The 27,741-nt window shown below is 43.3% G+C and overlaps 2 protein-coding genes across 6 annotated transcripts; one reads left to right on the forward strand and one right to left on the reverse strand.

Annotated features, from left to right (window-relative positions):
* The first annotated feature begins 71 nt into the window (after positions 1-71).
* On the forward strand, positions 72-26,775 carry LOC123069469 (E3 ubiquitin-protein ligase UPL6). 5 transcript variants are annotated; one of them, XM_044492344.1, is made up of 12 exons: positions 72-495; positions 1,375-1,580; positions 2,729-2,819; positions 18,275-18,455; positions 23,075-23,141; positions 23,461-23,628; positions 23,704-23,793; positions 24,134-24,214; positions 25,733-25,806; positions 26,063-26,134; positions 26,242-26,331; positions 26,416-26,775. In XM_044492344.1, the coding sequence occupies exons 6-12, from the start codon at positions 23,560-23,562 to the stop codon at positions 26,471-26,473; spliced, it is 534 nt and encodes a 177-aa protein (XP_044348279.1). In that variant the 5' UTR covers positions 72-495; positions 1,375-1,580; positions 2,729-2,819; positions 18,275-18,455; positions 23,075-23,141; positions 23,461-23,559; the 3' UTR covers positions 26,474-26,775. The 5 variants fall into 5 exon arrangements, 4 of the variants coding, with proteins under 4 accessions (XP_044348279.1, XP_044348278.1, XP_044348277.1 ...); XM_044492343.1 differs by lacking the exon at positions 72-495 and adding an exon at positions 1,138-1,283; XM_044492342.1 differs by lacking the exons at positions 72-495; positions 1,375-1,580; positions 2,729-2,819 and adding exons at positions 10,629-10,960; positions 11,034-11,158; positions 11,763-11,871.
* On the reverse strand, positions 4,707-7,481 carry LOC123067470 (E3 ubiquitin-protein ligase UPL6). The gene is made up of 6 exons (XM_044490251.1): positions 7,430-7,481; positions 6,168-6,254; positions 5,693-5,790; positions 5,495-5,619; positions 4,782-4,890; positions 4,707-4,713 (listed from the first exon to the last, which is right to left on the reverse strand). The coding sequence occupies exons 2-6, from the start codon at positions 6,246-6,248 to the stop codon at positions 4,707-4,709; spliced, it is 420 nt and encodes a 139-aa protein (XP_044346186.1). The 5' UTR covers positions 6,249-6,254; positions 7,430-7,481.
* Positions 26,776-27,741: the final 966 nt, after the last annotated feature.

Raw genomic sequence — 27,741 nt, forward strand, 5'->3', positions numbered from 1 at the left:
CACAGAGGTACTGAAAAAAGCAAATCAACAGATTATGTTCCTTTTCTTCATATCGAAGTATTTGTCGCCTAGAAAAACTCATCCTTTAATAGTTGAGATAGTAGAGATATGAGGAGATCACTGATGGCTTCACTCAGCTAGGGTTCTTCATTAATTATCAGATACATAGTTCCTTGTCCATGTATTTCTCACAAGAGATTCTATGCAATTGAAGTTTAAGTCGGTTTTTATATTGCTATATATGATATTAGATGCCACAGGTTTTGACAATATTAAAAAACATATGCATTAGAAAGAAATACGACACCTTAGTATTTTTGTTCTTCTTTAGCAAGTCACTATCCAAACATCTTCCTCCTGCATCTGTTTGAAATTTCACGCTGTCTCTTGTTATTTCGAGCTTAAACAGGTATACGACGGGCAGGTGTCGCGAAAGGAATACTCATGGTTTCTGAAGACTGACTATGCCTGAGTACTACACAGCAACAAACTCAGGTTAGTGTGCATTAAGATCTACAATAGTTATGTGGTTGTAATGCAGAAATGAACATACTTTACCTTGACTTGCTATAATTTGATCCGGCAACTTCATGTGCTAAGGACTTCCTTGTACACTATGTTCTTCATGGTCATTAATAAGGGCTCAGATCTTTTTCGCTTCTTTGAATTCTTGCTTTCTTCCTTACCCTTGCCTTTACCCTTGCCATTGTCCTTGATGGCGAGAATCTTGATGTTCCTCTTCGATGTGGCTCTAGACAATGCGGTGTAGAGCTGACCGTGAGAGAAAACCGGGTCCGGTAGGTACACCCCGACAATTGGGATGGTCTGCCCTTGCGCCTTGTTGATTATCATGGCAAAGCTGAGCCTAAGAGGGAACTGCTTCCTCTTAAACTTGAAAGGGAATATATCGTCATCGGATGGGCAGAGAGGTATCCGAGGAAGGAACACCCTCCTACCAGCAATGTTGTCCTACCAGCATGTTGTCCTAGCACGATCTCTAATTTACTGGCTTATGCTGAGCTACTTCTTAGAAAATTCTAAGCCCTACTTCACTTACCCCATCTATTAAGCCATCGTTGCGATGCTCCAGCGGTCCAGCCCACCTAGCGACCCAGGAAAAGTCCACATCATTTTTTTTACTCAAACCACATGCACATGTCATCCTCTACATAGAACTGTTGCTTTAGTTAAAAAGAAAAACTGCATCTTCCTCTCCTCTCAGTCGATCCCCTTTAGTCCTCCTCACCCACATGCGCCACCAGTTGTGATTAGCAGCCAGCGAAGTAAGATCTAGCTAATGTATTCCAGGAATCTAATTCCTGACCTTCTCTGATGTCACTTCTCGCTACTGTTTTTATAATTTCTCGTCCTCAGGTACTAAACGCGAGCCCTAATCATGGCGACCTAGAATGGGGCACGCAGCAGAGGCAAACTTGTGTGGCTGGGTCTCAGCTCGATGGAGGAGGGCCATCAATGGGAGGGCAGCGTTCAGCCCAAAATTTGCTTGCCGAAGGGGAGGTTGATGTACACGTGCTGGATCTGCGGCACAATATAGAGGTTTTCCTTCCAGCTATTGTCAGGTATTGGTTGGCGGAGCTAGATGTGTAGAAGTAGATCGGGAGCCCCCGCCAAAAAAAAGATTGGGAGAGAAATACTTAGTAAGATGAGAAGTGTGTCCGCTGGTAGAAGCGATTTGCCGGACTATATATTTTTCTTCCTTCATAGAAACCGACTCTTCACAGGAAGTTTTTTTCCAATTTGGACTAAAAAGTATATTATTTTGATTTGTTGTTGTCATATCTGAGAAAATATTACTTGTATGTATTAGTAATAGACAAAGCGAGAAGACTTGCATGTAGTATAAGAAGCTTAGTTCATATATATGTTGTTAAACAAACAATGGTTGATCATTTGCAGGCCAAGCTAATAACATTGGAGGTTTTCTTATGCTTCTCATGAACTGAAAATGTTAGTGTGATATAGAAGTGCTATTGCCAGAAACATATATTGAAGAAGTTTTTTCCGAATAATTGCAATTTGACATGCATTGAATAGTGCTAACATTCGGACCCTTACTATCCAATAAGTATCATCCTTATCTTGACCAATGTCTAGTATTCTTAGGCTCTTTATTTGGGGAAATACATATAGTCCGACTTTCACAGGATAAGCTACTAATCAACTTATTTGTGGATAAGTGTGTTGTCTAATGGCTGCATTAACATTAGGTTTTCTTTGGCCATAATGGACATCTGAATCTTCATCTTCGTCCCCTAGTAGTTATTTTTGGTTGAACTGGTTTTTGTTCTCTCGTACATCTTTTTCTTTTCCTTGTTGCACATTTGTCTCTGTTCATTTATCCCCTGAGCCATCAGATATTGAAATAGATCTTGGTATCCTTCTTTATCACGCGGAGCTCATGTGACGTTGATATTTTCTTCTTGGCGCCCATCTTCATTTACTATTATCCAGTTTCTATCCGTAATTCCATTGTTTTGTGATAATCATCACATGGCATGTATGATAATTTAATATTTTCTTGCAGGCGATCTATTGTAGGCCTGTAGCTATGAACACAAAATTAGAAAATTTACCCAGAAACTCAATGTTAGCATTGTGATAAAACTAAAACTCAATGCTAGCATTGTGATAAAACTAAGTGACACAAATAAGTCAAATGTTACTTCATTATAATTGATATGAATCAAATATTCAAATGTCATTGCAGGTCTCAAGGGTCAGGTTTTCTTCGAAGATATCATATCTCAAAAGAACTTGGATGGATTACCTGATTTAGTAGGTTTTCTTGATTCGTCGTAGTAAGTTCTTGTAATGCTCTGCTCCAGTAAAACATTTTTTTCTAGCATCCTTGAGTACTTTTATCTATTTCGATCATTTTAGGTACAATTTATTCTGCTGAGTGCCTACATTTATGGTTTGAGTTAAGAATAACTATTATTTACATTAGTGAGTTTACATGAGTCACAATTCGTCGACTAATAACAAAAAGATAGTGTCTCATACCCTCTGTTTTCAAGGCGTCCCTAAGGCGTCGCCTAGGCGACGCTTAGGCCTCAGGGCGCCCTGCGAGGGCAAGGCGTCCACCTCGCCTTAGGTGGGTGTCTAAGGCGTCCGCCTTAAGCTATAAGGCGTCTGAGGCGTCTGCCTAGGCGTCCGAGGCGTTGCCTTAGTCCATTTTGGACGCCTTAGCTTGCCAGGCAGGCAGAGGAGCTGTTTTAGGCGGGAAACTGGAATCATGTTGGCGCCAACAGGTAAGAGGGGAGAAAGAGAGAGAGAGAAACAGCCCCCAATCCACACACTCCTCCCCTCCTTCTCTTCAGTGGCTCCTCTCCAGCAGCTCTGGTTCCTCCTCCTCTCCAGCAGCTCCTCCCCCTCTTCTCCAATGGTTCCTCCTCTCCAGCAGCTCCTCCTCTTCCTCCTGTCCAGCAGCTCCTCCTCCTCTTCCTCCTGTCCAGCAGCTCCTCCTCATCCTCCTGTCCAGCAGCTCCTCCTCTGCAGTACAACAACAACAAGCAAGAGCAACAGTAAGGTATACCTCCCTCTCCCTTCTCCCACACCCTCCTCTGCTCTCTTTCTTCTTTGCTGGACTGTTTTGTGCTAGCTGGTTGGTGGTTGCTCACTTGTCTCTTATAGTGGTTAGTGCCTTAGTGGCCAGGCATATGTTAGTGATTAGTTTAATGATAGTGGGGTTAGTGCCTTAGTGGATGCTCCTTGGTTGAATAAAATAATGCATGCTGTTGGCCTGTTGGGTGGATTAGAATAAAGGCTAGTTGAATACTGATGCATGATGTGTTGTGCTCAACAATGGATTAGTTCAATGACTAGTTGAATGCTGATTAGTTTAATGGCTAGTTGATTGTCGCTGTTTGCTACATCTGCATGAGTAGAGTAGTTTAGTTGCTGCCACAGCAGCCTTTTCATATGCCATGGCAGCCCTTTTATCAGTTATGCTAATATTCCTTTGTGTTTGGTTGTTTGCTGCAGGTAGTAGAAGTGTAGCACCATGGATGGAAATGCAGCAGCTGATGGGGGTGAGCCCACCTACGGTTAGGATAAGGCTGGGAAGAATATATCATTGGGTAGGCAAGCTACAAGCAAACTTTTTTACTGTTTTTCTGCTTATGTCCTATGTCTTCTTCAAATTATAATACTAGTGTATGATTTATTTTGCAAGTCCCATGAGGATTGAGGAAATTGATGCGTTCAATCATTGAGGACTTGAAAAGAGGCACAAAGGAAACAGACGGGGCAGTATTTTGATCTAATCTCACATCTCAAAATTAGCCTTTGTCTTTATCGCATGGCATTTTATATTAATATATACTCGTTGTATCGCCGTATGGCTGTTTCTAGAAATTGCCATATCCATGTCCCCACATCTGTGTCCCCGTATCGATGCTTCTTAATTTTAAACTACTTATTAAACTTGTGATATGTTTATTTATTTTAGTCAAAAAGTACATTGCAGGTGTGCAATTAGTAGTTCATGAAGAAAACAAAGTAGTATAGCGTCAAAATACAGTGAGAAGGGAAAATAGCAATATATAAGAAAAAAATACAGATATGCAATATATGTTTCCTGTATTAGCACCACAAGATAGTACTTCATAATGCAAAAAAAAACTGATATCAAAAGAATATTACGGTGAGTGTTCATTGTCCAATAAAGGTTATCAAATATATTTTTACATACTGCAAAGAAAATAAGAACAGAATAAATAAAGATATTCTAAACAACAGCTTTCAATAATTGAACTAACCTTTTTTGATGAACAGCACGCACACAGATGAGTGCAAGCTTTTTTACGTTGTGAACTACAACATGTTCCACTGAGTAATCTGCACCAGCAAAGAGACTTGCAACATCTCCTTTAACAAAAAAAAGGAGTAAAGGTAAATTATGGTCAATCCCATAAATGTATTGAAAATGAATATTATGTTGACGATCTGCTCACAAATATATTCTACAAGACTGAAATATGCTAAGAAGATTGGCACGAATCAAGTTGTGAGCTAAGGATAAGATAACATCAACATGTAGGGGTAAAAATAACATTAAACAAACTCAAATAAAACCATCTCATTGATATAATTTAGGAGAGTCAATACACAATCGCGCTAAAGTTCGTTCTAATAGAGGAATAGCCTGTTACACCCTAGCCTTGCCTAGCGAGGATTCCAGTTCAGTATGTAGGTTATTAAAACTTGCTTTCCATGGCAATTTTGGTAGCAAATGTCGTCAAATGCTTAGCACAGATATTAGTCGGTAACTGCAGTCGTACATGTGTGTGTGCGTTTGAGGTAAATGCAGCAGAGGAATTAGCTGGCAAAACTATGAGCCTGAAACAAGCTAGCCGAGCTTATTGTGGTAAGGCAAGTAAAGAAAAGGATCAAACACGCCAAAGGTTACCATGTATACTATACCATAAACCCTAAAACATCACAAGAATGTTATTCTTAGCATCATACTTACCATCACGTTTGGCATATTGTAGAAGCAGGTCACAGACTTGACATAGTATATCAATATCTTTGTCCTCCTTTGCATCAAAAAATAACAGGAATTGACCCAAAAAATCCGAAGCAACATAGCTTTTCCTGATTTAATGGCAACATAATCAAAGAGCTGTTCCAGAACCAGAATAGGTTTTAAGTTTTTGGCTATGCTTACCTATCTAAATTCTGGAAGAAACCTTCAAAAGTAGAGCAGAAGTTTTCTCGAGCTTCAGAATGTTTTGATTGTATAGCCTTCTTCCCTCTAAAGCATCTCTAAAGCTTATAAATAGTCAGTTTCCATTGAGGGTCTAGAAAAGAATAGGTAGCAGTTCCTCACTGATAAAAAACTGAGGGTGGCTTACACAAAAATAACACATCTGCCATGTCACACACCATAGTTCATGAAACATGCATAAATTTTTTCACAACCAGTGATCCAACAACTTTGAAGAACACTCAACTATCATTGGATCATGAAAACGCCCAACTTACCTCACATCCCCCAACCCCACCCCACCCACAACCCCACGCACACATACCAATTTAGATTTATCCCGGATGGTCCATGGAAGATCGAACTCGAACGGGCAGCGTGCTGAACTGGCGATGCGCCAACCCCATAATACAATCGTGAAGGGTTTAAAACAAACCTGGATCTTTATGGCGGAGGAATTCTGTTGCTCTAGCAGCAACTGGCGGTTGCGCTCTGTCAGGTCGCCGGAGAAGGGCATCGATGCCTGCATGCATGCTTCACATATAAACACACAAAATCCGGAAAATCTACCAAATTTCGCAGAGCAAGAAAAGGTGAGGCCGGTCAGGCCTTACTCGCAGGTGGGGGATCAGGATGCTTTACCGGAATAAGGATCGGCGTGGCGGCGGAAGCTAGGTTTTAGGTTTGCGGCGGGGTGGAGCGTGGGCTGGGTCAGGGGTGATGTTGGTGTTTCTCAAAAAAAACAAGGTGCAAGAAAAGCGCTGCTCGGCTCTTCGTGCCTGACAGGTAATTGTTTTTGTTTTTTCAACTCAACTTTTGGACCATCGTAACTGGCGAACGTTCGTCAGGAGGGTGGCACATGCAAAAGATTGGTTGGCAGTTTCAGTTCTGATAAAGTTATGTAGGTGGCATTTTATTCAGAAGACATGGCAATGTCTTCCCAAGAAGATATTGTTTGTTTAAAAACTGTCACGCTGTGTTCGGATGTCTGTATTGGAGGCCTCCTTATTGAATTGGTTTCAATTCGAATTCAGGATGGAAACTGTAATGGACATGAATACGAATTCACATGCTTGGATGCTCATGGAATTGGGCTATAGAATCGCAGTGAGTTTTCAATACCAAATCATGTTCGGACGAAGAACTATGGAATTGCATGGTGTTTTGTGCTTTATGTATCAAATCAAAATCTATACCACATGTGGTATAATCGAATAATTATATAACAATAAAAATTAACAAATATTGTAGAAATGCATATGACACCAAATAATATTCACACGGCAATAGCAACAATAGTAAATCTCTTACAACAACATTATGGCAAATAAGTGGATCAGTACAACAACACATAGTTCAGATGGAAGAGGAACATATCCAGAGAAGGGGAAGAACATGGAAGAGGAAGGGGAAGAAGAAGATGCCAGAGAGAAGGGGAAGAAGAAGGGCGGGATGGAGAGGCAGAGTCGGCTAGCAAGATGGTCAGCATGGGGGCCGGACCAGGCAGCGAGATGGGCGGGAGGAGGGGCTGCGCCGGCCAACGACATAGGCCGCCGGGGCTTGAAGATCCGCCACCACCGGAGATCAGTCGGAGGGCCAGCGAGTTATCCCTACCTGCGCCGCCGCCGGGGCTTGAAGATCCGCCGCCGCCGGAGAGAGGACGGAGAGGATGAGGGCCAGGGAGTGGGGGAACCCTACCTGCGCCGCCGCCGCGGAGTCGTCGCCAGGTCTCGCTCGGGAGAAGTTGTCCAAAGCGGTAAGTTTTGCGGGGTGGGGCAACTCGACCCAAATTGGAGAGAATAACCACAAGTGCCAAAATACCACTATGAAAAACCGAAGAGAGAAGTCTATTTTAAACCTTGATGTTATAGAGCTGGTCGAATTTTTTTATTTTTTTTGAAAGATCCAGCAAAATGCTGGCTTGATTCGATTTAGCAGGAAGCAGCGGAAGAACAACATGATGAAGATCCGAAGATCAAAGAAAAAGAAAAACGACAGCTGTCGAGCTACCCACCACAGCCAACACGGCTACAAAGCAAAAAGGGCCTGTCCTAGGCTAAGCGTCACCGCCGCGTCACTTGATCAACGCCGGTATCCTCCGAAGACAGCAGCAGCTCCAACTAAGACTTTCTTTGTCAACGCACCATCCACCCTTGAAGCAAAGTGCAGGCAGATGGTGGAACTCGGTCGGTCCCAGAAAAAGCTTCGTCTTGGACTTATCTGCGATGGCGTACATTGCGCCTGGAGCTTCACCAAAAACAGCGGCGAGCACCGGAGGAGCGCCACATAGAACCTCCAAGCAGTGTCTCAAAAACGTGATGCTCCCAACAGAGGAACGACGTTGGAGACACCGTCATCACGCCGATCCAACCGGACCTAGGCTTTCGCCCGGAGACACTACCAACCAAGCCCGAGGAAAATGCCGACACACCTCGGTGGCGCCTCCAAGGAGGAAAATGACACCCTCAGGCGCCATCGGCACCGGCTCTTGTTGTGCAGGACTTTCGTCCGTATCGTCGCACACCTCCGCTCAAGCCCTACGGAGCTCGTCCATGTCGTCTCACACCGCCGCCGCCGCAGCACCTTGTTGTTGAAGCCATGAAGGCATGGTCCACCTCCCCGCGGCGAGCATGCAGAGGCCAGATCGGGCCCCGCATCCCGCATCTACCACGGCTGGAGCCTCCTTGCTCCAGCAAGCGCAGCCCTCCTAGATCCAGCGCGGCCCATCAGTGCCCTCGCCGCCCGGTGCAGTGCCGACGCCGCCCTCCGCGGCGCCCACCTCCGTGCCAGGCCAGGAGCAGCACGGGGCGGAACTCGGGCCCTCGTGGCGGCAACGCGCCAGATCCACGCCACTGCCACCGTCGGACCGCTTCCCAGCTCCACGCCGGCCAGATCCGCACCGGCCCTCCTCCCCGCGCCCTCCTCCTCCTTTACCGCGACCCCTCTCGGCGCCCTCTTCCTCCACCTCACCATCTCCTGGGCGCCGCACCAGATCCGCTCGCATGGACGCGCCGCTCGACGCCGCAAGCCGCGGAACAGCCGCCCATCGCCCGACGAAGCCTCCCCCTGCAGCCAACCGTAGAGCGCCTCCGACCCGAGGAGATCCGCCGTCGGGCCGCGCCCCGCTGTGAAGCCGGCCGTCCCGCGCCGCCCTGGTGCCTCGCGGGGAGGGGAAGGGCAGCTAATAGGGCTATCGTTTTTCTTCTTCTTTGATCTTCGGATCTTCATCATGTTGTTCTTCCGCTGCTTCCTGCTAAATCGAATCAAGCCAGCATTTTGCTGGATCTTTCAAACAAAATAAAAAAAAATTCGACCAGCTCTATAACATCAAGGTTTAAAATAGACTTCTCTCTTCGGTTTTTCATAGTGGTATTTTGGCACTTGTGGTTATTCTCTCCAATTTGGGTCGAGTTGCCCCACCCCGCAAAACTTACCGCTTTGGACAACTTCTCCTGAGCGAGACCTGGCGACGACTCCGCGGCGGCGGCGCAGGTAGGGTTCCCCCACTCCCTGGCCCTCATCCTCTCCGTCCTCTCTCCGGCGGCGGCGGATCTTCAAGCCCCGGCGGCGGCGCAGGTAGGGATAACTCGCTGGCCCTCCGACTGATCTCCGGTGGTGGCGGATCTTCAAGCCCCGGCGGCCTATGTCGCTGGCCGGCGCAGCCCCTCCTCCCGCCCATCTCGCTGCCTGGTCCGGCCCCCATGCTGACCATCTTGCTAGCCGACTCTGCCTCTCCATCCCGCCCTTCTTCTTCCCCTTCTCTCTGGCATCTTCTTCTTCCCCTTCCTCTTCCATGTTCTTCCCCTTCTCTGGATATGTTCCTCTTCCATCTGAACTATGTGTTGTTGTACTGATCCACTTATTTGCCATAATGTTGTTGTAAGAGATTTACTATTGTTGCTATTGCCGTGTGAATATTATTTGGTGTCATATGCATTTCTACAATATTTGTTAATTTTTATTGTTATATAATTATTCGATTATACCACATGTGGTATAGATTTTGATTTGATACATAAAGCACAAAACACCATGCAATTCCATAGTTCTTCGTCCGAACATGATTTGGTATTGAAAACTCACTGCGATTCTATAGCCCAATTCCATGAGCATCCAAGCATGTGAATTCGTATTCATGTCCATTACAGTTTCCATCCTGAATTCGAATTGAAACCAATTCAATAAGGAGGCCTCCAATACAGACATCCGAACACAGCGTGACAGTTTTTAAACAAACAATATCTTCTTGGGAAGACATTGCCATGTCTTCTGAATAAAATGCCACCTACATAACTTTATCAGAACTGAAACTACCAACCAATCTTTTGCATGTGTCACCCTCCTGACGAACGTTCGCCAGTTACGATGGTCCAAAAGTTGAGTTGAAAAAACAAAAACAATTACCTGTCAGGCACGAAGAGCCGAGCAGCGCTTTTCTTGCACCTTGTTTTTTTTGAGAAACACCAACATCACCCCTGACCCAGCCCACGCTCCACCCCGCCGCAAACCTAAAACCTAGCTTCCGCCGCCACGCTGATCCTTATTCCGGTAAAGCATCCTGATCCCCCACCTGCGAGTAAGGCCTGACCGGCCTCACCTTTTCTTGCTCTGCGAAATTTGGTAGATTTTCCGGATTTTGTGTGTTTATATGTGAAGCATGCATGCAGGCATCGATGCCCTTCTCCGGCGACCTGACAGAGCGCAACCGCCAGTTGCTGCTAGAGCAGCAGAATTCCTCCGCCATAAAGATCCAAGTTTGTTTTAAACCCTTCACGATTGTATTACGGGGTTGGCGCATCGCCAGTTCAGCACGCTGCCCGTTCGAGTTCGATCTTCCATGGACCATCCGGGATAAATCTAAATTGGTATGTGTGCGTGGGATTGTGGGTGGGGTGGGGTTGGGGGATGTGAGGTAAGTTGGGCGTTTTCATGATCCAATGATAGTTGAGTGTTCTTCAAAGTTGTTGGATCACTGGTTGTGAAAAAGTTTATGCATGTTTCATGAACTATGGTGTGTGACATGGCAGATGTGTTATGTTTGTGTAAGCCACCCTCAGTTTTTTATCAGTGAGGAACTGCTACCTATTCTTTTCTAGACCCTCAATGGAAACTGACTATTTATAAGCTTTAGAGATGCTTTAGAGGGAAGAAGGCTATACAATCAAAACATTCTGAAGCTCGAGAAAACTTCTGCTCTACTTTTGAAGGTTTCTTCCAGAATTTAGATAGGTAAGCATAGCCAAAAACTTAAAACCTATTCTGGTTCTGGAACAGCTCTTTGATTATGTTGCCATTAAATCAGGAAAAGCTATGTTGCTTCGGATTTTTTGGGTCAATTCCTGTTATTTTTTGATGCAAAGGAGGACAAAGATATTGATATACTATGTCAAGTCTGTGACCTGCTTCTACAATATGCCAAACGTGATGGTAAGTATGATGCTAAGAATAACATTCTTGTGATGTTTTAGGGTTTATGGTATAGTATACATGGTAACCTTTGGCGTGTTTGATCCTTTTCTTTACTTGCCTTACCACAATAAGCTCGGCTAGCTTGTTTCAGGCTCATAGTTTTGCCAGCTAATTCCTCTGCTGCATTTACCTCAAACGCACACACACATGTACGACTGCAGTTACCGACTAATATCTGTGCTAAGCATTTGACGACATTTGCTACCAAAATTGCCATGGAAAGCAAGTTTTAATAACCTACATACTGAACTGGAATCCTCGCTAGGCAAGGCTAGGGTGTAACAGGCTATTCCTCTATTAGAACGAACTTTAGCGCGATTGTGTATTGACTCTCCTAAATTATATCAATGAGATGGTTTTATTTGAGTTTGTTTAATGTTATTTTTACCCCTACATGTTGATGTTATCTTATCCTTAGCTCACAACTTGATTCGTGCCAATCTTCTTAGCATATTTCAGTCTTGTAGAATATATTTGTGAGCAGATCGTCAACATAATATTCATTTTCAATACATTTATGGGATTGACCATAATTTACCTTTACTCCTTTTTTTTGTTAAAGGAGATGTTGCAAGTCTCTTTGCTGGTGCAGATTACTCAGTGGAACATGTTGTAGTTCACAACGTAAAAAAGCTTGCACTCATCTGTGTGCGTGTTGTTCATCAAAAAAGGTTAGTTCAATTATTGAAAGCTGTTGTTTAGAATATCCTTATTTATTCTGTTCTTATTTTCTTTGCAGTATGTAAAAATATATTTGATAACCTTTATTGGACAATGAACACTCACCGTAATATTCTTTTGATATCAGTTTTTTTTTTGCATTATGAAGTACTATCTTTTTATGGGTGACACCCAGGCTTAGAATCACATGGCCCAGAATCTAGAGTCACCCATCTGCAATCACATCCTTCCTTGGCAGTAAAGTATTACTTAATATTAAACGGTTGTTGAGAAATGAAGATAGTAAGATAGTACATAGCAATTCACAATGGCAAGTTTCATGTACCATACTTTGTATCAAGCATTCAAGCTAAGAATAGTCACTAGCTTTGCTGAAAAGATATAAATTTGAGAAAAGAACTTATGTTATATTTCTAGGAAATAGGCTAAAGTGTTGAAGCAGCACAAAAGGTTGTGCAGGAGCAACTCCACCTTGCTGCTACAATGTGTACAACACAAGTGTTGAAGGAACAACTTCAATTTGCTGCGCTAGATATCGCTCTAGAGGCGAATGTAGGCCAATATGGCAACAAGAGTTCAATCCAGAACTTCTAGAGCACAAGATCTACTCCAAGATCTTAGATAAGAACAACAAGTTCTATTATAGGTAGTGGGTACATAGTCTGGGTTACAAAGTAGAGGTGAGGACCTCTATTTATAGGGCTTTGGGAAGCCTTCACATACTTCTACTTATAGCTGGAACACTCTAGAAAACATTATTTAGGATTCACCTCTTTACTCACAGCTAGTTATAACTAGAGAACTCTAGAAACAACAGGTAGGGTAAAGAAAGAAAAAAAAGGGAATGCTACACTAGAGTGGAAATATCTAGAAGTAGCCAAATCGATCTGGCATCTGTTTTTTTCTCATCTATTGTTCCTCACCATTCTCCCCTGGTTGTTTGGAACTCACCCTTGAGTTATCGTCATAGAGCACTTCTTCTGGATGGTAGAGAGTCAAGTCCGCAACATTGAAAGTGTTGGATATGCCCATGTCGTTTGGAAGATCTATCACATAAGCATTATCATTTATCTTCCTCATGATAGAGAAGGGCCCATACCTTTGCCGCCTAAGCTTCCTTTTGAAATTAGCAAGTTGTTTATATTTCTAATTTTGTGCTTCCAGAACACCACAAATCTCTTCAAGTAACTCAGTGTAATTATCAGCAAAGGACAATGCTGATTTTGAGTTTCCCCTTGATGGTAGCTTCATCAGGTCCACCAAATGTGTTGGAACTTTAGTGTAGACAATGGAAAAAGGGCTCCTTCCTGTGGATCTATGCTTGGAGTTATTGTAGGAGAACTTTGCAAGAGATAGAGTCAAATCCCGTTGTCCCTTTCTTTCTCCACAAATGCAACGGATCAGATTACCCAAAAACTTGTTCACCACTTCCGTTTGTCCGTCTGTTTGTGGATTTGCAGTGCTAGAAAATTTCAACTCAGTGTTGAATTGCTAACACAAAGTGAGCCAAAATGCAGCAAGAAACTTGCTATCACGGTCTAAGACGATGGACCTTGGTACTCCATGAAGTCTGACCACTTCTCGAAAGAATAGGTTTGCCACATGATGAGCATCCCTTGTCTTGCGGCATGGGATGAAATGAGCCATCTTAGAGAATTTATCCACAACCACAAATACAACATCACTTCCTCGTCTTGTTCTTGGCAAGCCCAAGACGAAGTCCATAGAGATGTCCTCCCATGGAGCAACAGGAACAGGCAAAGACATGTATAACCCTGTGTTCTGGACTTGGCCTTTACAAGTTTGACATATGGGGCACCGCTGAACAAACTTGCCAGCATCTCTCTTTAGTTGTTGTGGCCAAAAGTAGCGAGCTTCCAGGTTAGCGATAGTCTTGTCCCGTCCAACATGGCCACTAAGATCACTTGAATGGAGTTCTCTAATTAGTTTGCCACGCAGAGAACTCATTGGGATGCATAAATGATCATTTTTGAAGAGATAGCCATCCTGCACCAAATAGTCATCACTTAATGGCTGGCCCCTGATGTGCTTCACCCAAACATTGCCAAAGTCTTCATCATCCTCATACAACTCCTTTATTTGATCCATGCCTAGAAGTTCAGCTTCAAAAGAAGTCAAGAGGCATGCACGACGACTCAAAGCATCGGCCAATCGGTTAGTTATCCCAGATTTATGCATGATGAGATAGTTAAACCTCTCCAGATATGCTGCCCATCTCGCTAGCATGCGGTCAACATGCTTTTGATTTCTAAATTGCTTCAAGGATTGATGGTCACTATATACAATGAACTCTTTAGGCAGCAAATAAACTTCCCAAGTTTTCAAGGCTATGAAAACGGCATACAATTCTTGTTGATAGGTGCTCCATTTCTGTCTAGCTTCACTTAACTTCTCACTAAAGAAAGCAATGGGCTTCCTTTCTTGAGATAGAATAGCTCAAATGCCTACTCCACTCGCATCACACTCCAACTCAAAAGCCTTGTTGAAATCGGGTAGCACCAACACAGGAGCTTGTGATAGTTTTTGTTTAATCTCACTGAAACTAGCTTCAGCTGCATCTGTCCATTGGAATTTTCTTTTCTTCAAACACTCGGTAATTGGTGCCATGATAGTGCTGAAATTCTTCACAAATCGCCTATAGAAAGTTGCAAGGCCATGAAAACTTCTTACCTCAGAAATGGTCTTCGGAGTTGGCCATTCTCGGATTGCCTCAATCTTAGAATCATCAACATGAATACCGTCACATGTTATGATGAATCCGAGGAAAAGAAGTTGTGTTTGCCGGAAAACACATTTCTTCAAGTTGACGTAGAGCTCATTTTCCCTTAGTACGTCTAGCACCTTCCGAATGTGATCAAAGTGTTCATCCTCATCCTTGCTATAGATTAAGATGTCATCGATATAGACCACAACAAAGTGGGACAAGAAGGGTCGAAGGACTTGATTCATTAAGCACATAAAGGTACTTGGTGCATTTGAGAGTCCAAATGGCATGACTAGCCATTCAAACAACCCTTCCTTTGTCTTGAAGGCGGTTTTCCATTCATCCCCGGGTCTGATATGGATTTGATGATATCCGCTTCTTAAATCTAGCTTTGTGAACACTCTTGCTCCACTAAGCTGATCCAACATATCACCTAGACGGGGAATCGGGAATCTATACCTTACGGTGGTCTTGTTAATGGCTCTACTGTCCGTACACATGCGCTAAGATCCATCTTTCTTTGGCGCGAGTAGGGCTGGTACAACACATGGGCTAATACTTTCTCGAATGTGCCCCTTCTGCAGCAATTCCTCCACTCTCTCCTTTAATATATCATGCTCCTTTGGGCTCATTCAATAGTGTGGAAGACTAGGAAGACTTACTCTTGGAATTAAGTCAATTCTATGTTGAATTCCTCTCATCGGTGGCAAGCCTTGTGGCTCTCCAAGTATGTTCTGAAATTCTGCCAATAAACTACATACCTTAGCTGGAATTTCAGCAGTCAAGTGCTCTTCTCCCTTTACAACAAGTGCAGCACACAAATCTGCCTTCTTCAAGTCTTCCATAAACTCATGAGGTATGGGAGATAGTTAACATAGTTTTCCCCTCCTCCTTGGAGATATTACCTTCGGTTTTGTTTGGTAAGATAATGATCTTTCTCTTGTTCAAAATGAAAGAGTAAGAGTTTTCCTTGCCCTTGCCCTTGTGTGTAGTATCGACATCAAATTGCTAAGGTCTCCCAAGAAGAACATGGCTAGCGTCCATATTAACTACGTCACACAACACATTTGAGCGATAATGCTTGCCCAAAGAAAGTGGCAGGTTACATTGTTTGGTGATTCTCATATTCACTCCTTTCTTGATCCATCCAATAGTGTAGGGGTTTGGATGATCATGAGTATCAAGCTTTAAATGGCTCACCAAGTTCTAGGAGATAAGATTCTCGCAGCTGCAACTATCAATCACTAACTTGCATACTTTGCCATTCCCTGTGCATTTGCTCTCAAATATTTTCTTCCATTGTGTGTTGTCAGGTTGTGGCGTGGAACATAGGAGACGCTGAATCACACACATCACCTCTTCACCTTCTTGACGAACCTCTTGTCCCTCTACATCTTCAAATTCGTATTCTTCCTCATCGCCTTCACCATCATGGATAGTTGTGTTAACAAATTTCCTTAGTGGGCAGCCGCTGGATATGTGTCCCTCTTCACCACATTTATAACATTTTGGGCCTTCATTGGACTTGCCCTTGCCTCTAGTTTGCTTCTGGATGGGTCGTTTTGCCCTTGGTGGAGCCGTCTTTTCTTCCACTCTATTAGGCTGACTCCTAGACGAGCCTTTGGTATGAGGATATGGAGGATATGGAGCTTTAGTTGCCTTTCTTGTCCTCACAAACCTCTCGGCATTTAAGGCTCAAGCTTGTGCTTGATCAACGGACTAGAATTGTTGCATCATCAATCGATCTTGAATAGCATCATCGAGACCATTGATGTACCTTGCAACTTGTTGATCTTCAGTTTCAGCAAGGTTGCACCTCACTTGTTAGCCTTAGAAATTCCTCCGTGTAATCTGAAACAGTCCTATTTCCTTGAGCACAATTTTGAAATTGGATAAATAGGATCTGGTCATAATCAACGGGCAAAAATCTCCCTTACAAGAGACTTTTCATTTGCCGCCAAGTTCTCACACGAGGTTCTCCTCTCAGCCCACGCTCTTTTTGAACGCGATGCCACCATGCATCGGCTCCTCTTTTCAGCTTGTATGCGACCAAAGGAACTCTACGACTTCCGGAACCATCATGACCTCAAAGAAAGTCTCCACTTCATATAACCAATCTAGGCACCCTTCAGTATCAACATTTCCACTAAAAGTTGGGATCTCAGCTTTCACCTTGTATGTATCTCTTGCATATGTAGGGTTGGGTACTCTTGATATGCGTAGAGATCTGGTTCTTCAAGGGCATCATCATATTCTTCACCTTCATAAGCTTCAGCATAAATTGCCTTCTTGAAGCACGTTGAACATGTTGTTGTGGCGGCCTTGCTCCAAGATTACCTCTCTTTCTTTGATGAACATCTTCTTCTTCTTTGATGAACATCTTCTTCTTTGATGAACATCTCCTTCCTTCTTTAGATGAATCTCCTTCATTGGTAGCAGGGTGGACACCCTTTCTTATCATCTCAACCAGCTGGTCAAATCTCTGATTAAGATCTTCATGCAGCTCTTTAATTTGCTGTTCTGCAGCATCCATCCTCTTCAATTGCTCCATTGCTTGCTGCAGCTTGCTCTCGAAGAGGACAACAAGAACTAGTATGGGTCAAATGAGGCTCTGATGACCTGAAGCAGCACAAAGGTTGAGGAGGAGCAACTCCACCTTGCTGCTACAATGTGTACAACACAAGTTTTGAAGGAACAACTTCAACGTGTTGTGCTAGATATCCCTCTGGAGGCGAATGTAGGCCAATATGGCAACAAGAGTCCAATCCGAACTCCTAGAGCACAAGATCTACTCCAAGATCTTAGATAAGAACAAGCTCTATTATAGGTAGTGGATACATAGTCTAGGTTACAAAGTAGAGGTGAGGACCTCTATTTATAGGGCTTTGGGAAGCCTTCACATACTTCTACTTATAGCTGGAACACTCTAGAAAACATTATTTAGGATTCACCTCTCTACTCACAGCTAGTTATAACTAGAGAACTCTAGAAACAACAGGTAGGGTAAAGAAAAAAAAGGAATACTACACTAGAGTGGAAATATCTAGAAGTAGCCAAACAGATCTGGCATCTATTTTTTTTCCTTATCTATATTGTTCCTCATCAAGTGTAATGAAGAGGAACATAATCGAACATAATTTTTAATTGTTCTAGGTGAGCACCTGGTGTGTAGTTGTATCTAAACCAATCAACAACAAATCTATGATTCTGGAGATAATTATGAGATGGTAAACAGGGATGTTTGAGCGGTAAATGTGGTGAGTGCTAAACATTGAAGCAACCTAACGTCCTGGACAAGTGAGATGTCTTTGATCTCTAGAACCGATGCTCTTTATATTAGTGGAAATATAGCTCACCCACCAAGCTTTAGCAAAGTCTAGTTTTCTACTCCCTCCGTTCCATAATATAAGAACGTTTTTCAAACTACCAAAGCTTGAAAAACGTTCTTATATTATGGGACGGAGGGAGTATCATTCATGATGACATGAGCACTATTAAATTTGACCTTTTTTTTAAGTGACTTGGTGATTATGTTTTAACATTTTTCAAACTACCAAAGCTTGAAAAACGTTCTTATATTATGGGACGGAGGGAGTATCATTCATGATGACATGAGCACTATTAAATTTGACCTTTTTTTAAGTGACTTGGTGATTATGTTTTAATAGGTTTGAATGGGGTAGCCAACTGTTGATGCCATTGGGAAGTACAACTATCCCTTCTGTTCTTTTACTAGAATTTGTGGCCTGCTTGATAAACCCTAAATTTTCATGGAAATGTGAAGTAATCGGGTATCTTCAACAGGAAAAGACCTATTTCTTATTTCGAGAGCTAATTATTGCTGTACCGGTACATTCTATTTCTGCATTAAGATTGTGTATTTGTTTGTGTTTTTAGGCAACTTGTTGACCAGTAATGTAAATTTTGACTTGCATAACATCGACATCAATAACAACCATAACAACAATAGCAACAAGAACAAGACAACATTTTCCCTTGGTCATTCAGGGGTAGGCTAGAGTTGAATCCCGGCAGGAGCCACTTAGGCAAAAAATGGCTAGTAGTTTTGTTATGATTTTTGGATCGAAGGTTGATGTCGTGCCGAGGAGGTGCTCTTGGGCAGATGAGTTGCCTACTAGCGTGTGCCTGACAATCGGCTGTGAGGGAGATAACAATGGTAGAGGAGATAATAGGGAATTAGAACTTTTAACTGCTTTAAAATATCAATTGCCTCTGAACAACGTGTCTGCCTCTTTAAATAGAGGAAAGCCTTACATGTGACTTGACTTGGAACCCAACTAGGATTATAAATAGAGGAAGCCTTACATGTGACTTGACTTGGAACCTAACATATATCAATTAACCTATTCAAATACAAACTGACTCTTTCCATTAGGGATCAGTCCTAACTAAAAGACAACCTAGAGGACAACATGCCTTTCCTCTGCCGCAGCCTAACTTGTCCCAAGCTGGTCCTTGCACCTTGTGAAGGGTATACCCCACATAACATATGTCCCTGCCTCGGCAAACAACTTGTCTTCGAGTTGAAATTCCGGGAACTTCGGTTCCCATATAAAATCATCTTCCTTCGTACCTTTCCCACTAAACAAGCACATGCCTGACATCAAGGCATAGGCTTGCACCAAGGATCTTGGCTGGCTGCAAGATCATCTTGCATTGTGGGTCACCATGGAATTTTTCAGAAGACTAACATGAAACATCATGTAGTTTTGCTCATGGAGGGAGTTCTAGATGGTATATGCTACTTACCCAATACGTTCCAATACCTTGAATGGTACATAGTATTTGGGAGAAAGCTTCCCGTGCACATGTCCTGGCAAGGATGTTGTTGTTCTATGTTGTAGGCGCAACCAAGGCCATTCTCCCAACTTGAACGAAAGTTCCTCGAGATTATCATCATAACATGTGACGGTATTCATGTTGATGATTCTAGAGGTTCACCAACGTTGGAGTTGCTGCTATTTCCTGATGCAAGTCGTCCATGAGTGCAAACATAGGCACCCAAAAGGGCATATGCTGTCATATCCGCTGTTCCATCACATCGGGAGAGGGCACCAACCACCGTGTTAAGGCGCCCAGGCCGGTACTCTACTGCGAAGTTATAGCTGAAGAGCTTGCTTACCCATAGATGTTGAGGGATCGTTGGGAACAATTGGTCAAGGAGGAGCTTCAAGCTATAGTGGTTGGTGTGGACCTCGAAGCTATAGTGGTCTGTGTGGACCAAGAAGTTTACTTGGTGCAAGTACGACCTATGCCCACAAGTACGACCGCCATGTCGAACAACCTGAACCAGACCAATCAACTCACATTGACAATGTAGATGGCGATGGCTGACGGCGTAATGCCTTGGCCTGTGCGGTCATTCAACTCATCCTGAAATTGAGTTGCATATGTATAGGACTCTACCCCTTGCGGCCCAAGCCCACACCCCATGTACGTTGTAGTGGTGGTATAATACATCCATGATCCATCTTCCAGGCGAATGGTCCAAAAAATATGATCCTGTTGGGCCTAGGCCATACGGCAGTTGTGATTCTAATTACTATAAGTAATCACGATTAGGATGCAAACTACTGTAAATTAGCACTGGTCCCTGCTATAGTTTGTTGTGGGTGGCCGAGCCATTTGGGGGGGGGGGGTCTGGCCCCTGCTTGCTCCGCCCCCATCAACAAAGCCTTCAGTCCCCCAAGCAAGTTTATTGTATCAACCCATAAGGTCGCGAAACCAACTCATGGTTCTGGCACATGGATAGGTAACTTTCACGCCCCCCTGTCCATGGCTAGTTCTTTGCAGATAACCGAATAGCATGAAAATTTATATTCAGGTCTATAGTTTTCAACATAACTTGTCTATGCACTATGGAGAAATGGTAAATAGAATGAAAACAATAAACTACAACAACAACAAAGCCTTTAGTCCCAAACAAGTTGGGGTAGGCTAGAGGTGAAACCATAAGATCTTGCGACCAAGTCATGGCTCTGGCACATGGATAGCGAGCTTCCATGCACCCCTGTCCATAGCTAGTTCTTTGGTGATACTCCAATCCTTCAGGTCTCTCTTAACGGACTCCTCCCATGTCAAATTCGGTCTACCCCGCCTTGTCTTGACATTCTCCGCACGCTTTAGCCGTCCACTATGCACTGGAGCTTCTGGAGGCTTGCGCGGAATATGCCCAAACCATCTCAGGCGATGTTGGACAAGCTTCTCTTCAATTGGTGCTACCCCAACTCTATCTTGTATATCATCATTCCGGACTCAATCCTCGTGTGGCCACACATCCATCTCAACATACGCATCTCCGCCACACCTAACTGTTGAACATGTCGCCTTTTAGTCGGCCAACACTCAGCAGCGCCATACAACATTGCGGGTCGAACCGCCGTCTTGTAGAACTTGCCTTTTAGCTTTTGTGGCACTCTCTTGTCATAGAGAATGCCAGAAGCTTGGCGCCACTTTATCCATCCGACTTTGATTCGATTGTTCACATCTTCATCAATACCCCCATCCTCCTGCAGCATCGACCCCAAATATCGAAAGGTGTCCTTCTAAGGTACCACCTGCCCATCAAGGCTAACCTCCTCCTCCTCACACCTAGTAGTACTGAAACCGCACATCATGTACTCAGTTTTGGTTCTACTAAGCCTAAACCCTTTCGATTCCAAGGTTTGTCTCCATAACTCTAACTTCCTGTTTACCCCCGTCTGACTCACCACATCATCCGTAAAGAGCATACAACATGGGATATCTCCTTGTATATCCCTTGTGACCTCATCCATCACCAAGGCAAAAAGATAAGGGCTCAAAGTTGACCCCTGATGCAGTCCTATCTTAATCGGGAAGTCATCAGTGACAACATCACTTGTTCGAACACTTGTCACAACATTATCGTACATGTCCTTGATGAGGGTAATGTACTTTGCTGGGACTTTGTGTTTCTCCAAGGCCCACCACATGACCTTCCGCGGTATCTTATCATAGGCTTCTCCAAGTCAATGAACACCATATGCAAGTCCTTTTGCTCCCTATATCTCTCCATAAGTTGCTTACCAAGAAAATGGCTTCCATGGTCGACCTCCCAGGCATGAAACCAAATTGATTTTTGGTCACGCTTGTCATTCTTTTTAAGCGGTGCTCAATGACTCTCCCATAGCTTCATTGTATGGCTCATTAGCTTAATCCCACGGTAATTAGTACAACTCTGAACATCCCCTTTGTTCTTGAAGATTGGTACTAATATACTCCATCTCCACTCTTCTGGCATCTTGTTTGCCCGAAAAATTAGGTTGAAAAGCTTGGTTAGCCATACTATCGCTATGTCCCCGAGGCCTTTCCACACCTCAGTGGGGATACAATCAGGGCCCATCACCTTGCCTCCTTTCATCCTTTTAAAGCCTCCTTGACCTCAGTCTCTTGGATTCGCCGCACAAAACACATGCTGGTCTCATCAAAGGAGTCGTCCAGTTCAATGGTAGAACTCTCATTCTCCCCATTGAACAACTTGTCGAAGTACTCCCGCCATCTATGCTTAATCTCCTCGTCCTTCACCAAGAGTTGGTCTGCTCCGTCCTTGATGCATTTGACTTGGCCAATATCCCTCGTCTTCCTCTCTTGGATCTTGGCCATCTTATAGATGTCCCTTTCGCCTTCCTTCGTTCCTAACCATTGGTAGAGGTCCTCATATGCCTGACCCCTTGCTTCACTGACAGCTCGCTTTGCGGCCTTCTTCGCCATCTTGTACTTCTCTATGTTGTCTGCACTCCTATCCAGGTATAGGCGTCTGAGGCAATCTTTCTTCTCTTTAATCGCCTTCTGGACATCATCATTCCACCACCAGGTATTCTTATCTCCGCTTCTCCTTCCCTTGGACACTTCAAACTCCTCCGAGGCCACCTTACGGATGCAAGTCGCCATCTTCATCCACACATTGTCCGCATCCCCTCCTTCCTCCCAAGGGCCCTACTTAATGACCCTCTCCTTGAGCGCCCGAGCTACCACCCCCTTGAGCTTCCACCACTTTGTTCTAGCGACTTTGGCATGCTTATCCCGCTGGACATGAATCCGAAAGCGGAAGTCAGCAACCACCAGCTTATGCTGGGGTACAACACTCTCTCCAGGTATCACCTTACAGTCTAGGCACGCACGCCTATCTTCTCTTCTCGAGAGGATGAAATCGATCTGGCTATATGTATTTTATGCTTGTAATGATCTTAAATTTGGTTAATTGGTAATGAGTGTATTTGGTTCAGAACATGGCAATGAATCAGTTGAATTTGCCTCAAGCATCAACGGAAGTAAACTATAGATAATATGTTAACGGCTTCTGTTTTTGCAGTTCGATAGTATTTTTATCTTTTAACAAACCATTCTCATGTGATACCATTCCATTTTACTGTCTTTGTTTTACTAGTGTTGCTAGCACTCATATCTGCTATTTCATCGTCAACTAGGTCGACCACCTTGAATGATCTGTTTTCACTGGATCCAGTTTCATACGAACATCTTTTGCAGTTAAAGGTTTGATTATGTTTCCGTTATCTTCCATGAATTTGTAGAGAAAATGGTTATTGACAGGTTTATGAATTGAGCGGCTACTATGAAGCACAATTGATGAACTGCGTAATTGTTATATGTTAAGATAAATACAATTATACAAATTATCATTATGTAAAATATTTTTTATTTCACGTCCAAGACTAATCCAGATGGTATGATTATATTTGTACCTTGAAATACCTTCATAGTATATGAATATATCGGGTCCACTTTTATCTTTCTGAAATTTCATGCGACTTGAGTGCTTTTGCCTTGTTATGATTCTTTTTTCCATGCCCAGCGTTATGAGGGCAAACTCTTGGATTTGGAATTGCGTTTCGTTACCACAAATAATGAAAATGCTGACCAATCTGAAGAATTGCTTCCTGGTGGGAGAGGAATGCGTGTTACTGATCATAATGTTACTACTTATATTCATCTAATTGCCAATCATCGTTTAAACTATCAGGTAAAAATATTATAAATTTGTCATTTTCTCGTCAGGAAATGCTTTAAATAGTTTGTTTTTTTGTTTTGATCACAGATCCGTAGTCAAAGTACACATTTTTTGAGAGGTTTTCAACAACTCATACCAAAAGAATGGATTGATATGTTCAATGAACATGAAGTTCAGGTACTTGGTTATATTACCTGACAAATGGATAATATAAAACCACATTTTGGGACTAAGTGGCTTCTGTTTCTGTGTTAATATCAAATGTCATGTGGTTTTTTGTGTGTGCTGTTTTTGTATGGTTTGAGGCGCTATTGTTTTATCTTCTACTCCCTCCGTCCTAAAATAAGTGTCTCAACTTAGTTGAGACACTTATATAAGTTGAGACACTTATTTTGGGATGGAGGGAGTACTTATTTGCTACTGTAGTCGTTCAACTGAACTAAAATGAACATTTTTTCCTAGTATTATCACATTTTTATCTTTCCATTGTCCTTTTTTCCTTTTTTTGCCTCTTAAGTTTCTCATATCCGGCTCTCCGAAAAGTTTGGACATTGATGACTTGCGGTCAAACACCAATTATGCTGGAGGATATCATGAGGTAAGCGTCGTTTCACTATGCAAGGAAGATCATTGTTTCATTTCTCAAGAATGCAGTCTGACAATCTAATTCAAGTTTGTTGGCAAGGTTTCATTTCGATCATTAAGAATGTCGACTAATATAAATTTATTGAACCGGAGATTTTTTTTTATACATGAAGAAAACTAGTATATAAGTAGATGCAGTCTTGTGGGGCCACTCTTCAGTCTTTCTCTCGCCTTGCTTCTTGTTTATATAAGCTCATGCTGTTTGAAAGATTGAAATGCAATGAATAGCAGGCGAGCAAAAACACAAGCCAATTTGGTCAGGGTGAACTACGGAAGTCCTAGTAGACCATTCATTTATTCGCAACACAATGAAGTTCATAGTAAAGAGTACATGAAACGGAGTAAAAGTATAGGAAAAGTACAATTTACCCTCTCAACTTTCAGTCCACTATGGATCTCCAGATTGGACCTTTCTACCGAACCCATCAACTCCGTAATCCAATATAATTCGCTTCTTGATGATGGTCTGCGAAGCGGTGTTGCCGCATCTCATTCGTGATATGAATTGAAATGAGGTCGCAAATTAGCACAAGAACTAGCCAGAGTTCTAAAAATCAGGCTAGGTGCCACTGTCGCGCGGGGCGTTTCCTGGGCACCGCGATTTGGCCTTGAGAGACCCCTAGGGAGCCAAGCCAAGGTCAAGCTCATCAGACCATGTCATGTGGTCGTTTGTCCATGGAATCAAACATTCCTACATGTGAATAACCTCATATGGCTGGAGCTGATACTAGGGCTCGTGTTTGCGGTGATGAATTGTAGAGCCTAACTCGCGCATCCACGTATAGTCAGATGCTATGTAGCTCAACCCAATAACTCACCACACTGGGACACAGTGGCAAACCTAGAATCGGAGCATTGGGGGTGCCAAATAGTATAATTTGATCTAAATATATCATATGTCTAACAATTAGTCCTTAAATAACATTAAATTGTTATACAATTAGGATATAATAAAGGGCAGCTCAGTGCATGTAGGTCCTGCTTGCGCATGGTCCGGGAAAGTCCGACCACTTTGGGTCTTTTGTACGCAACCTTTCCCTGCATTTCTACAATCGGCTGTTTCCAGGACTCGAACCCATGACCTCATGATTCACAAGGCAACAGCTTTACCGCTCACCAAGGCTCCCCTTAACAATTAGGATATAATATGGTAAATTAGATTGGCGCCCTCTGCTGGGACATCAAGTCTGGAGCTGCCATGCTTGATGTCGAGCTCACCTGCTACCATGTCCTCACTATTGAGCCCCTTTACTGCTGTTGTGACTTGGCCCTGATCAAGTCTTCTTCTTCCTGTTCTCTCCCACCCTAGCATAGTACATCACGTCGCACAGCCTTGGTAGGTGGTGACTGGCTGCAGAGTGTTTTAAACATTGAAACCAGTGTCTTATTTAGACAACACAACAGTACAACAAACCATTGAAGTATTACTATCAAATAGTGAGATCTTCATGTTGATGTTGTTTTGGTGCAGGGTCATCAGGTTATTGATATGTTCTGGGAGGTTTTAGCAAGCTTCTCTTCATATGATCAGAACAAGTTTCTGAGGTAGACACCTCCCATTTTTTGTTCCCATCATGATTTTATATTCTTTGTAAAATAAATTATGTATCATTTTTCTTGCCTTTTGGCCTCGATGCTAATGTTAGCAGTTATACCTATTAAACCTAGTACTAGTAATCAGTTAAGTTGTATCTATTCTACTTTATTACCTTATAAATTCATGTTTGTTCTTTGGTATTTTTTTCCACATGTGGCATCAGTTCTGAAATATTGAATTACATGGATTTCATTGAACACATAGGTTTGCCATTGGATGTTCTCGCGGCCCATTTCGTGGATTCCGACACGTTGTTCCAAAATTTAGCATTCTGAGGTTTAGTATATCTATCTTATACTCCCTCCGTCCCATAATATAAGAGCGTTTTTGACACTCTCTCGTTCTTTTGAGAATTATGATGTTCAAACTCCTATTTGATGCAGAGATTGTTACCTTGGAATGGACGAGCATATAGACCGTTCGCCTACTTCGGTGACTTGCATGAATCAGCTGAAGCTCCCTCCTTATGCAACGTTAGTAAACCAAATAACTACAGTACATTAGTACATCCGATTATTTGGTATGGCTTGATGGATTCCCTGGTTTTTGCTCAACAGCAAGGAAATGTTGCGGGACAAATTGTTGCAGGCGGTGAGGTCTGCAGCTGGCTTGTAGAGACGCATAGGTTTTGATCTGGATTGACCGCTTGTGAACATGTGCAGTCGAGAAATGCAGAGGTTCTCGGGGTGCTACCTAGCTCATATCTCACCGACCAAACTAGGGATTTGTGCCCTGTTGGATATTTCTTCAAGTACTTCCTCCGGTTGGGTGTGTAGGGCGTGCGCATATTCGTACGTCCTTATTTGACTACCAATTTATGTGTTCTATGCAACAAAAATCGTGTGTTTAGAAATTTTATTGGAATATGAATCCAGTGGCATGCTTTTGATGGTATATAACACATGTTTCGTTTGTCATATCGAGGACTTGAAACCCGTGCCGATGTTAACACCCAGATAGTATATCACATGATCTATTACACTTGCTCACGAATTCGAGTATTGGGTGGTGATTACAAGCAGTGGTACACGAATGGAAAGGGGATCAGGGAGGAAGAGGAACAGAGAGCCGTCGCCGCCTGGTGCCGTGATCCACTGTATGCCTTGCGCTCTTGTGCGTGTGACCTTAAGTAGCTGGGTTAGGTCACACCCACTCTGGTCCTTTGTTTCGCGGGTTGGGCTTCCTTTGCCTGGCGGGCCGGGCCCCGAGCGAGGTCGTGTGCTTGACGAGGGAAGGGCCTGGGGCGGTAGTGGGCCTGACATCCCCTCGAGAGGAGGCTTGGTTGACCCCAAGCCTTAGCCGCCGGAGAACATGCTTGTAGCTCCTTGTCTTCTCAGGTGTTGTTGATCTTGGTTCGATCTGACCAGCGCACCAACACTTGTTTGACCATGGCTCCTTGCTTGCGCTTCCGGCGAGTGTCGAGGATGGTTTGAGGCACAGTTGGTACATCAGAGAAGTACTGGCTCGATTGGCGTACTTGGGAGCACCGCGTGGCGCAGCATGGAAACGTGAAAGACGGGGTGGATTGTGGCTTGCGGAGGTAGCTCCAGTTTATACGCCACCTCGTTGATCTTGCTGATGATGGGAAAAGGACCATAGAACCGAAATGAGAGCTTGTGATTAGCTCGTTTTGCCACTGACATCTGGACATAAGGTTGAAGTTTCAGAAACACCATATCACCCACTTCCAAACTGTGCTCAGATTGCTTCCGATCAGCTTGTTGCTTCATGCGAAGCCGTGCACGCTGCAAATGCTGTTGCAGCAAATCTTGAATGATAGCGCGCTTTGTTGGAAATATGCCCTAGAGGCAACAATAAATAAGTTATTATTATATTTCTTTGTTCATGATAATAGTCTTTTATTCATGCTATAACTGTATTAT

The sequence above is a fragment of the Triticum aestivum genome, chromosome 3B, assembly GCF_018294505.1.
Source record: "Triticum aestivum cultivar Chinese Spring chromosome 3B, IWGSC CS RefSeq v2.1, whole genome shotgun sequence".
NCBI classification, from domain to species: Eukaryota; Viridiplantae; Streptophyta; class Magnoliopsida; order Poales; family Poaceae; genus Triticum; species Triticum aestivum.

Bases quoted from the DNA above. Each gene is read 5' to 3' on its own strand.
- LOC123069469 (XM_044492344.1), top strand. From the start codon at position 23,560: ATGCGTGTTACTGATCATAATGTTACTACTTATATTCATCTAATTGCC. The intron at 23,794-24,133 runs GTACTTGGTTAT...TTGCCTCTTAAG, and splicing joins TCAATGAACATGAAGTTCAG to TTTCTCATATCCGGCTCTCC. The intron at 26,135-26,241 runs GTTTAGTATATC...TATTTGATGCAG, and splicing joins CCAAAATTTAGCATTCTGAG to AGATTGTTACCTTGGAATGG.
- LOC123067470 (XM_044490251.1), bottom strand. From the start codon at position 6,248: ATGCCCTTCTCCGGCGACCTGACAGAGCGCAACCGCCAGTTGCTGCTA. The intron at 5,620-5,692 runs GTAAGCATAGCC...CCATTAAATCAG, and splicing joins TTCTTCCAGAATTTAGATAG to GAAAAGCTATGTTGCTTCGG. The intron at 4,891-5,494 runs GTAAGTATGATG...TTTTTGTTAAAG, and splicing joins ACAATATGCCAAACGTGATG to GAGATGTTGCAAGTCTCTTT.